The sequence below is a fragment of the Stegostoma tigrinum genome, chromosome 35 (assembly GCF_030684315.1).
Source record: "Stegostoma tigrinum isolate sSteTig4 chromosome 35, sSteTig4.hap1, whole genome shotgun sequence".
In the NCBI taxonomy this organism is placed as follows: domain Eukaryota; kingdom Metazoa; phylum Chordata; class Chondrichthyes; order Orectolobiformes; family Stegostomatidae; genus Stegostoma; species Stegostoma tigrinum.
The window spans coordinates 11598396-11610989 of NC_081388.1; the positions used below are offsets into that span (position 1 = coordinate 11598396).

At 41.5% G+C, this 12594-nt stretch overlaps 1 protein-coding gene across 3 annotated transcripts in view; it reads left to right on the forward strand.

Moving 5' to 3' along the window:
* Window positions 1-12594, forward strand: part of cc2d1a (coiled-coil and C2 domain containing 1A) — an 85995-nt gene that overhangs the window by 16921 nt on the left and 56480 nt on the right. For all 3 annotated transcript variants that reach the window (XM_048521765.2, XM_048521766.2, XM_048521767.2), the window contains exons 7-14: window positions 1302-1426; window positions 2581-2653; window positions 2827-2928; window positions 4828-4958; window positions 5751-5823; window positions 7475-7596; window positions 8932-9058; window positions 9851-10023. In XM_048521765.2, the coding sequence (XP_048377722.1) occupies window positions 1302-1426; window positions 2581-2653; window positions 2827-2928; window positions 4828-4958; window positions 5751-5823; window positions 7475-7596; window positions 8932-9058; window positions 9851-10023 (926 nt within the window). The remainder of the gene's footprint in view (window positions 1-1301; window positions 1427-2580; window positions 2654-2826; window positions 2929-4827; window positions 4959-5750; window positions 5824-7474; window positions 7597-8931; window positions 9059-9850; window positions 10024-12594) is intronic.

A 12594-nucleotide genomic window follows, 5' to 3' on the forward strand; every position in this document is an offset into this window, starting at 1 on the left:
TAACCTATATTATCTGGTCTTTTGCATGAGGAGGAAGATCCATGTTAATGAAAAGCCAGGGGTATTGGCAGAAGTTCCTTTGTTGCAAAGATTAAGGAAACTACTGCGTAATGCTAGCCCTTTGCATTTGAATTTCTTTTATTCTAATGCTTTAGAATATCATTTTGGGTCTATATAAAATTTTAGGCCACTTTTGGAATATTGTGTTCAATTCTGGCCTCCCTGCAATGGGAAAGATATTGTTAAACTTGAGAGGGTGCAGAAAAGATTTACAAGGATGTTGCCAGGTTTGGAGGGTTTGAGCTCTAGGGAGAGGCTAAATAGGCTGGGGCTATTTTACCTGGAGTGTTGGAGGCTGAGGGGGGACCTTTATAGAGGTTTATAAAATCATGGGTATGGATAGGGTCAATAGCCAGGGCCTTTTTTTCCCCAGGGGTAGGGGTGTCCAAAACTAGAGGGCACAGGTTTAAGTGAGAGGGGAAAGATTTAAAAGGGACATAAGGGGCAACTTTTCACGTGGAAGGTGGTGCAAGTATAAAATGAGCTGCCAGAGGAAATGGTAGAGGCTAGTACAATTACAACATTTAGAAGGCATCTGGATGGGTTAATGAATAGGAAGGGTTTAGAGCGATATGGGCCTTGATTAATTTAGGATAACTGACGAGTTGGACTAAAGAGTTTGTCTCTGTCCTGTACAGTCTCTATGACTCTGTGGTGGAAATTGCAGATTTGTGTATTTAAGAACAAACCTTTTGATTTATGGCGTACATGGAATTGCTAATATGAGTCCTCCTGGATGAAGAACATGAGAAATATAATTTGAAGCCTAGAAAATATAGCAAGGACGTTCTAAGGTATACTTCACCCTGACTACTCTTATTCAGTGCCTTGTTTTAAGTGTGGAGCAATTGAATCAAGGGATACCGTGAAGATCGTTTCATTGACTGCGTTTCCACTGACTGTTTCGTAACGTTACAAGTCTTGCGCAAAGACAACAACTGGCAAAGTAAGTCATTGGCTGGATGCTTCTTGGGAAGAAAGACCCTTTTAGTTTGAAGGCTGTACAAGTTTAAAGAGAATCCAGAACTGATTTCCTCATTGGTATAAAAGTGGACAGCATGAGGAAGGGAAAGAATTTGGGCCACTCTATGCAATCTTCAAATTATCAACCACTCGACTGAAAACTGGCACGCAACTAACTTCGTGTGGCTCCTTGGTACTACTGCTATTGGATGTTTTTCTGGAAGAATACAAGAAATTACGATTTTGCTTACGTGTAGCCTTGATTTCTCGATTTTTAGTACCGGGGAATTCCAGTATGAAAGAAACAGCAATGAGCAGACAACGAGAGTACAAACTGGCAGCACTTCAAGCCAAACGCAATGGGGACACTGAGCTTGCGACAAGATTATACCGAATAAGTAAGGTGAGACTAATGCCAAGCTGTGGAAACCCTCTAATTCAACCCAATGGTAGAAACCTGGCTGGTGTTGTGATGGTGAGGTGGGAAGACTTGAAAATGCAAAGTGTTAGTTCAGGCATGTTGTAAGTGTTTTGTGAATTTGTTGATGTTCAGTTGTTTTACCATGTTGAGATATAATGGCTGATCCATCCTTCAGTAGACAAACCTATTTAGGTTCAACAGCCGAGATTATTTTTTGGGTTTTTTTCTTTAGTCATTCAAGGGATGAGGGCATTGCTGGCTAGACAGTATTTATTGCTGACCCCTAAATGCCCAGAAGGCAATTCAGAGTCAACCACATTGCTGTGGGCCGAGAGTCACATATATGCCAGACAAGGTAAGAATGGCAGTTTTCTTCCCTAAAGGACATCAGTGAATCAGATGGGTTTTTCCTGACAATCTATAATAGATTCATGGTCATCATTAGACATTAGATATTTATTGAATTCAAAATCCACCATCTGCCATGGCGGGATTCGAACCTGAGTCCCCAGAACATTATCTGGGTCTCTGGATTATCAGTCCAGCAATAATACCACGAGGCCATCGCCTCCCCCGTGATGAAAAAGGTACTTATGACATGTATTTTGCGAGTTTAAGTTTCCTTAAATTGATTCAAAGCACAAAATTACTGTACAACTAACGTAGTAATGAGTCCCTCTTGTTGAGAGGCCGTTGTTGCTGGTGAAGATAATGGGTGAAAAAAAGAGCAGAGTTACTCTTCCATTTGTGTGTGTGTTGGCACCAAGCATCGGAAATGGAAATTGTTCCATTCCCCTGGTATTATCAGTCCCTTAACTATAGACTTGAGCATGATTCGCCAAAGAAAGCAAGTTGAAAAGCCAAAACTTGATTGTTTTTTCCATTAGGTGAAGGTATTCAGGCTAGCCAAAGCAGGGATGGAGGTAGAGGTGTGTATTGTAGATCAGACGTGGTCCATTTGAATGGCAGACTCCTATTTCAGTGTCCTTGAGTAGCATTTGCAGGAGGGGAAATGGAGATGATAGTCTGGCACTACAGCATGGTTCCTGTTTTGACTTTCTGTCAGTTGGAGGCCATTCAGAAAATGTTGATTAAACATGTATCCATTAAAAGCTCTTTCTTTCTGTTCAAACCAGAAATTTGACCCTGTTCTTGAAGCACTGGATAGAGGAGAGACCGTGGAATTGAGTGGCCTACCACCCCCTTTTGGTATGCACTAGATCAGTTGTATGTTTGCATCATGAATGCAGCTTTACATTTCTGTCAGCTGGCCTCTGCTTTCTACACTGTCTTCTAGGAACTAGTTTTGACTAACTGTATTTGTTCTGAGCTTGCAAAACTGGGTCCAAATTTGATTATTTCAGTCTACATTCTCTCCCCAGATCGTTTACCAAAGGACCAACTGTCAATCCCTCCTCCTCCTTCGTCATCTGCTCCCTCAGTCCCAACAACGGCTTCTTCACAGCCATTGACTGCTTCATCAGGTGGGTGCTTATTGAGGGGTTGATCCTATGTCATCTTCATGATTCATATTACCCAGGTTTTTCTTCTAATTCTAATCTAAAACAGCCACCTCAGATCAAAATTCTCCAGTTCCTGCCTAATATTGTTGTCTTTCCCCCAACTTAAAACCTGCACCCGAGAACTGCTGCTATCCCTATTCAGGAGTATCTTGAAACTCGCAGTATTGTGCTCACTACTCCCGAAATGTCCCTCCATTGAAACTTTGCTCACCTTGCCAATCTCATTTCCCGAAACCAGGCCCAGTATAACTCCTCCTCTGTTTGGACATTTTTACATATTCTGTCATGTCCTCATTTCTCATGTCCACTTTTTTGCCCTTTCCCTATTACCTTTGATTCCCCTTTGGGTCAAGATTCCATCTGTCTCAGCCTTAGTGGGTCGGAGACAGCCTAGTGATATTATCACTGGACTGCCATCCCAGAGACTCGGGTCATGTTCTGGGGACCTGGGTTGGAATCCTGCTACAGCAGATGGTGTAATTCAAATTCAATTTTTAAAAAAATCTAAAATTGAGAATCTAATGATGACTATGAATCCATTGTCGATCGTTGGAAAAGCCCGTCCAGTTCACTGAAGTTCTGTAGGGCAGGAAACTGCCATCTCCGCTTGGTCTGGTCTGTATATGACTCCAGGTCTGCAGCAATGTGACTGATTTCTATCAGCCCCCTCAGCAATTAGGTCTGGGCAATAAATGCTCACCTAGTCCAGTTATTTTATACACGAACGCTGTGCCACGACAACCCTCTGTGACAAGGATTTCTCAGCCCTCTGAGAGAAGAAATCCCTCCTCATCTCAGTCTTGAAATAATTAAGAAATAATAAGTAATTTGTAGAGTAGGAAAATCAACGAGGTAAAGCTATTTCACGTAGTGATTGGTTCAGGTCTGGAGTGCATTGTCTGAGCACGTGCTGGTGGCCAATTCAGTCGACATGTTCAAAGGGGAATTGGTGGCTGTTTGAAAAGAAACGATGCCCAAGGTTATGAGGAGAATGGCACTCCACGGAAATGCTCATTTGAGAGTGATGGTGGGCCAAATGGCTGCCTTGTGCGTTGGAGAGTCCAGAACCACGTCTTGGTCATGGAAGAGGGGATTGGCCATTTAGAACGAAGATGAGGAGAATTGCTTTCAGCTAGAAAGTTGAATATATTATGAATTCTGTATATCAGAGAGATGTGGATGCTCAGTTTTCCAGTATATACAAGACAGATATATAGATCAATGGATTTTAAGGAGATATATTTGAATAGTGAGGCATGATTTGAGGTTTGATGATCAGCCATGATCATATTGAATGGCACCCCCTATTCCTATTTCATTTCATGTTTTCATGTCTAACTTGTCATAAATTTTCAGTCTGTTTGACAGCACCATTATTTATATTATTACAGACGCGGTCGGCACTCGTGTATTATTTACACATACTGGAATACTTATCCTTCAAGTTGTCAAAGTGTAGGTTTTGAACAACTGCGGTTACTTGCAGTGCAAATGTATTAGATTCCTGTATCTAGGAAGACCCAGGTTTTAAACCTTCCAGTTATTCTTTGTGCATTCAAAGAATTCACAGGGTTCGCTGTACAATACCATTATTAATGCAGAGTATAAGTTCCTCACGCTCCGCTTCCTAGCTCTGTAAAGATGGATTCTAACTTGACTTAGACAACGGTTGCTCTGTATTTTCAATCCACACTGTTAGCCAACATACCTGGGAATAAAAGTTCTAAGTGGAGCTTTGGGTTTATTCCAAGTTCTTGGTAAATGTGGTTAAGTCTATGGAGCCAGTGACTTGAGGCAAAATTTGCAAATACAGAAATAAACCCCTTTTGATTTAATCAGGGTTTTTTATTTTGTCTGCAGCTATCCCACCTCCCCCTAAAGATCTCATGGAGGCCCTTCAACAGAGAATGGACAAGTACAAGTCTGCTGCTGCACAGGCCAAGAATGCACAGAATGACCGGAAAGCAAGGATGCATGAACGCATAGTCAAGGTAAATATGTTCCAAAAATAACTCATTTAGAGCTACTAGCAAATTTAAAATATTGTTCCTATTTAATATTTGATTTTGAAGAGTTTGTGTGGCTCCCTGTGTTGTCACTATTAAGGTTCCCTCTCCCATTTGGCAAGCAGGTGAGAATGAATTACTGGCCTGTTTTGTATTTCTCCTGATTGTTATTTAGTGGAAGAAGAAATAAAATCTGGAGACACGTGAAACATTTTGCAGACTTGCTGTCACCATTTCACACTGGTACAGAGTCGCAAGCGATCTCCCCATCTTGCTCAATCGTGCTTACCTTCTGTGTTGTCTGGCACCCTCTCTAATTTGTATATTCTTTCCCTTTCTGCTTCTCTTGCATTTTTATCAATTCTTTGAACGCAGAAAAAGTCAGCGTCGCGTCATACATGTTTTTTTTCCCCCTTTTTTAATCTCACACATTCACGGGTGTGTTTGAACATATTTGGGCTCATGTGATGCAGTGGTAATGTCTCTGCCTTTGAGCCAGAAGGACTGGGTTCAAGCCTCATCTGGTCCAGAGGTGTGTCATAATATCTCTGAACAGTTAGGTTAGAAATTAAGAAATACAGATTCCACCCTTTATCTCTCCGCACTACCCCTTGTAGGCTGTTCTAACATTTCAGTGCTTGCATTAATTGGAAAACTAAGATGCAAAGGAAATATGCATAGCTGATTCAAAATTTCTCTGGTGGTATAGAAGCAGAAATTCAGTGTGACAATTCTCTCTCCTAAGGCAATGGTAACTGTTTTTAATTGATTTTTCAGCAATACCAGGACGCCATACGAGCATATAAAGGAGGAAAGAATGTTAACCTGAGTGAACTCCCAGTACCACCAGGTAAGAAATGGATTTTAATTTATCCTAATCATGCAAAGCTATTGGACAGGACATCATGAGACCACTGGTATAAAGAATGTTGATTGGAAATCATTTGGGGCAGTAAGGTTTTGTGGGGGTTAGTGGGGAGAAGCAAACTTCTGAAATTAACTTTTTTTTGCATGAGGATCCAAAGAGGTTTACAATCTCTGTTTGAGAGACTGAACTGCATACCTTCCATTTCTGTGATTGGTTTTGTAACATAAATGCCATTAAATTTTGCTTGCCTTGATTCAAGTGATCCAGTGAGAGGATAATTCACCGGACTGAAATTATTGTCCAAGTGCATCGAATAAGCTGGGTGGAAATGTGCACATTATCCTCTTGTTTCATGTGTTTCTGGCAATTGACGTAGCATTATGTGGCAGGGAGCGATTATACCCACATGGTGTCACTCGGTGACCACTGATTTTAACTTGTTTATTTCTTTTCTCCCTCCTCCAGCTTCTCTTTGCTGTCCTCAGTCCAATACGCTCCAACTCAGAGCATTTAGTTCACTGGAAAGGTGAATGCAGAAGTGAAAATACAAATTTACTCCTCCATCTTTCAGTAAAGGTTATTGGAAAATCTCTGTCCTACTCTATAAAAGCCATAATGCCTCTTTCTGGTTATTTGGAAACTCAAGCAACAGTGTTTCTGCGATTGGGCATAAATTTGAGCCCATGTCAGTCACAACATAGTGCATTAGTAATGAGAATTCCCACCTTTAACAGGGAACAGTTCAGAAGAACTGTGGGCATTATTACTTAAGGGCAGCTTATAGAGGTGAGGATTAAAAAGCTCCCAGTCAGTAGTTTGCTTGATGTAACTGAGCAAGATTGGAGCTTGGGACAAAGCCAGAGACGAGACTGACTCGATGAAGCTAGCTGTCAATGAAGCAGTAATGGAGTGCGAGTTTGGAATTGGGGACCTAGACCCATATAATGAGGGTAATGGACCAGAAATGGTGCAGTTTTTCAGGTGCTTTTTGAGGGAGTTTAAAGGCCAGGTTTGGAAATGTAAAGAATTGTAATCCCCTGTGAAATTGATGAGACTTGATGACCCACGCTGTCATTTTATGTCTGAGAGGTAATGGCTGAGAAATCCATAGGATCCATCTTGATTATTTCTGCTAATTGATGTGCCCTATAGGTCACCATTATCTTGTACATATTTACCAAGTTAAAATCTGAGTGTTAGTACAAGATCTATATTGGTGCCATATTACTATTTCAATGTTGTAGATGTATATACAACATATATGCATGCAACATATGTATCTATATAGGAAATGCATATTTCCTTTGCATCTGAGCTTATTATTGTTGTTCTAAACAATGGAATCTCCTTACTGTATTCTGTTTGAAAGTCTCATAGATCTCTTAATTTATCTACTTTAAAAGTTATTAGGCAGCTTGTGATGTAAATTTGGTTGTCTGGTCCACATTTGTAACACACAGACAACTTTATGACATGGTCACGAATGGAAAGATGATAAAAATGACCTGTCAATCCTGCTGCTGATACCTGTCTGGTAGCTGGGATGGTAGCAAAGATGGTGGCCAAAGTCAGCGCTGTACTTCTACCACAGTGAATTGTTTTCATTCTTCAATCCATGCCCCATCTCCGCAAGGTTTCCCACCACTTCAGGGAGCAGAGAGCGGTGTACAGGATCAGAGTATTGTGGGAGTGCTGGAGAGTGCAATGAAGTTAGCCAATCAGCAAGTGAATGATGATGATAATGAGGATGATGAGGTAAGTATGCCTTGTATAGTGGTGAGGAAAGATATGTCATTCCACATAACATTTTTGTATCTTTAAATGTTTTGCTCTTTGAAATCAGTTTATATTCCATTCGTGAGCTGCTAAGATCTATGATTCCTCTGGTTTAGAATTAGTAATTCACTTTTGTGTTGTTGCATATTGAAGTTGCTATGTGACTTGGGTTAACCAGTGCTACGTCTGTGTGGGTTTCCTCCAGGTGCTCTGATTACCGTTACAAAGAACCCAAAGCTTCCTTTCTGGACATGTTATGCAGTAATGCACAATGTGCATTCCCTCTGTACACTTCAAGACCTTCCACAAAGAAATTGCCTTGTCTCACCAACAAAATGTGCTCTTTCGTGAGAGTACAAAGTTAGAGAGAGACAGCAGGGTTATGTAAGCACCTTGGCAAAGGATTTATAATAATCAGGGACATAAGAAGGAGCAGTTTCAACAGAAGGAATATGTGATAACTATTGCCACAGTATTCCTATACCACCCTATAAGTTGCGACAGTGATGCTACGGTTAGCACTGTTTTCTCACCCAAACCCAGTTCTGGGTTTGATTCCACCCTTGGGCAACTGATTGTGTGGAGTTTGCATATTCTCCCTGTGTCTGTGTGGATTTCCTCCACGTGCTATGATTTATTCCCACAGTCCAAAGATGTGCAGGTTAGGTTGATTGGCCATGCTGGATTGCCCATAGTGTCCAGGCATGTGCTTTGCTGTGGTAAATGGGGATTTATGGGATTTGGTTGGGTTGGGTTTGGGGCTGGGGCTGGGGCTGGGGCTGTGGGTCCGGGCAGGATGCTCTTCAGGGGGTCGGTTTCCACATTTTAGGGATTCTATTCAGTAAGTTAAAGACTGAGTTCTTTCCCTTGTGTTCAGTTTCTGTCCCTTGCTATTCTAAAGAATAGTTGCATTGGACTTGGTGTTAAATCTGTTTCTTTCTCCATAGATGCTGCTAGACCTGCTGAGTTTCTCCAGCACTGTGTGCATTTTGATAAACCCTCCACCAAGCAACAGAATAATGTGATCCGGTTTTATATAGATATGAAATGAGACCCCTGAACAGAAAAAGCCAATAAAATCTGCTTGGCCTATCAGTTTAAGGGAAAGTTACTGTCCTTTTGATTTTTGAAGTTTGCATTTTTATTGTCTTTTTACTTGAATGAATTCTTACGGCTCCTCAAAATTCAGAATTGAGTTTATTTTTATTTATTTCCTGCATTTAGTGAAACATTTGAGCTGTGTCAATTTGTTTTGCAAAGATAAAGTCACGTGTAACTTTAAGATTTGTTTTCCCTCTGATAATTTTCCTTAAGCCATTACAGCAGGCACCTGCTCAGAGAGCTGCACCGCAAGCACGGCCCAGGACTTCAGCCTCAGGAGCTCCACCAGCAGTCCCGACTAACACTGGAAATCCAGCAAAAAAACAGATGTCCAACAAAGGTAACAGGTGGAGAATAGCCAAGTCCAGAGCTTAAAATATACACTGCAAACCAATTTAAACTAGTTTGTGCGAAGCGCTCGTTTTGATGACTGTTGACAGACTAATGGTGGCACGATTCCTGGAATGTTGAAGGGAAGAAAAAATATCCTCATTGTGGCGTGTGGGTGTTACTCGAGGGACTGTCAGTCCCTTGGTATGTTGCCTAAATGGCCAGTCCTCACGTAAAGAGTTTTATGATCAGCCAGTTTGAACATTTTTTGGCACACCTCTAAAATAGGTGACACATGAACCCAGACCATCTGACTGTGGTAGGAACACTACCACAATGCCACAAGACCCCCTCATTGTTCACCTGAAAACATAGTCCAAAGGTCCACCAACATTTAATTAAGGAAGGCATCTCACTTAAGTTTGATCCAGATATTCACATCTTATGGCTAAGGTTATGTTCAAGAGACCCAGCTCACTTTCCCCTTCCACACCCCTGTATTGCCCCAGACATACTGAGGCCAATTTGCAAGACTCGCCTGTCACCTAGGATTGCTTTTATGGAACTAAGCACAGACTGAAGGTTGAACACTGTAGCTTCTTGTTTCTGTAGTCAGTGTGGCACAATTACAGCCCATTGGAACACTTCAAATTTGTTTGGGCTAATCCCCTTTTATCTCTTTGTTACACCCTTACAGCTCAGGTAGGGACCCTGCCACTGTGCCACAAGACCCCCCCACCCCTCATTCTTCACCTGTAATTGAAAGGCTAAATCACTTTCATCTCTTTATTCCAACATGCAGCGCAACAGCAATTGGAATTCTTGCAGAACAGGAAGAAACAATTCATGCAGGCAGCGCTCCGTACAAAGCAGAAGAATGATATTGAAGGAGCAAAACTATATCTTCGGCAGGCAAAAGGCTTGGACCCCATGATTGAAGCAGCCAAGGGTGGGCTACCAGTAGATATTACCAAGGTAAAAGAACTTTCTTTGTGAATTGCCTTTTTTTTTTCTCTTTGACTGAGCAGCTGTGTGCAGCTGCACAGTTTGTTTTCTGCTGAAAAGGAACGCACTATATCATACCAGTATAACCAGAGGATGTCCTTGAATGTTTTCTGGCCAATGGAACACTTTGTTTTTAATGTGGTCATTGTTGTTGTAAAGCGGGAAATGCCTGAACTGATTTGCACACAGCAAGTTCTCTGTCAGACAGCAATTCACTTTTGTTTTAAATGTGCTGTTGTTTAGGGGACAATAACACCATCAGCCGTTTTCTTTTGAAATAGTGCCATTGAATCTTTTTGTGTTACCTGAAAGAGCAAGGGGGCCTTGATTTCACATCTTGCGTCAAAGACAATACTTCCAACAGGGTAGTGCTCCTCATGTGCTGTGCTGGTATCGGCCTGGAGTAGATTTTGAGCCCGCAACATCCTGACTTTGAGAGCAGGTTTTGCCTCACTGAATCATGGCTGATGTATGAAGCATGGCATTCCAACCGGAACTCCATCAACAAACACATTGATTTGGAGCCAATCTACCATCCCCTGAGAAAAAGAACAGGAAATGACATCACCAACGCAGGAAATGACATCACAAACCCAAGGAAACCTAACCAGATAAATAGAAAGCGGGACATAACACCAGCGCTTCGTCAGAGGCTCACTGATGATGTTACCTAGAATGGTGACGAAACGTCTGAAAACTAACCTTCCAGCTCAGCGAGCAAACTCACATCCATGACTGATGTAGCTTTGGCAGAGATAAATAGAAAGCGGGACGTAACACCAGCGCTTCGTCGGAGGCTCACTGATGATGTTAACTAGAATGGTGACGAAGCGTCTGAAAACTAACCTTCCAGCTCAGCGAGCAAACTCACATCCATGGCTGATGTAGCTTTGGCAGAGCTGCGTTCTGACAACAGAATGCCCAGCTCAATATCTTCAAATCACAGCAAATGCTGCAACCATTGTTTGATCAGATATTAAACATCCTATTCCGCTGAATCATCTTTTTTAAAACAATTATTCCTGCTACGTTCTCAACCATGAAGCACTGGAGACATGACTGAAGGGTTTTACAAGAAAGCTGATATTTGCTGAAATGCAAATAAGTGTGTTATCTCCAAAAATGGACCTTTTTAATGTAACTTGATGTCTTGCACTTGAAGTCATTTTAGACTGCTTTGGAGTTGGAAATGAATTGGGAACTCATGCTCCTGATTTTCAGCAGATCTTTCACTTTTGTTCAGTAATTTTTTGTATCCTCTTGCCAAGCTATAATTCCAGTGATTTGTGTTTGCTCTTCAATACCCTGTTTGAATTGTCACTGACGTTGAGTCTAAACAGTTCAACAACAACAACCACAACAGCTTGTTCTGGACCATTTATAAAAAGAAACAAATTACAAAACACTTTTGGGGTGGGCAGGAGGAAAGAGAGAGACATGAAAAGGAAATAAGAATGATAAAGTTATGGGCTGTGCCTCATCAACATGTTGGGTCCTTGGCAAATCTTGGAGAGGAGGAGTAAAGATTAAGGAAAGTGAGGAAGAGTGGAAAAAGACTTCTTCAGTCGCAGCATTCTTATAAATGTTTATCTCTATCAACATCCCTAAATACTACTGTTCATTATCACATGGGTGGACCTTGCTAAGTGTAAATCAGTTAGTCTGTTTTCTGTGAGCAAAACACCTTCAGAGGCACTGTTACTGTCATTCTCATTTGTATCTTTAGATAATTAAAGGCGCTGCATAAATGCATTTCGTCAAAAGCAAAATACTGTGGTGTGGAAATTGGACATCTGAAATAAAAATCACAGGAAGTGCTGTAGAAACTCTGGTTAACTTGTTTTTCTTCTTGCACAGATGCTGCCAGATCTGCCAAGTCTTTCTAGTCCCTTGGTTTTCTGTAATTCCAATTGTTTTCCTTCATTTTTTTTCTGGGAGTGATGTGGGATGGGTATGGCAAATATTGTGGAGGTGGAAGCACGTAGCTTTGGGGGTAGGATAAACCTGAGGCCTGGTTTGTACAAAACACAATTTGGGTTGAGTGAACCCAGGGAATACTTGGAGCCTGGGACAAGGTTTGAGGTTCATAGGGCAGGTGGCTGATAGAAGTGAGTTGTCTTTGTGAAGGTCTGTTGGAGATTTTGATTCAATATTTAGACAGGGAATCCAATCATACAAAAAGTTGACAGGATGATAGATACGTAGAGCTCAGTCTCCTTGGCATACTTGGAGAAACCGATTCTGTGTTTGTGCATGGTGTCACTTGGAAGTAGTCGTGATATGACAAAGTGAAGGCGCCAAAGGCTATGTCCCTGAGGGACTCCAGAAGCATACAAAATATAGATAGGGCAGCAAAGAAGTGGTGTTATTGATGTGCTGGTTGCCTTGAGCTTCGAATGGAACCGCACTGGGGAAATTGCAAAACATTGACAAATGAAGAGAGAAAACAGGAGGGCAGAGGAACAGTGGAGAGCAGTCACAAAAGTTGCTACTGTGATTTGGCCAAGATAGAGGCTTTGAAAGATGATGAGCTGAAATTAA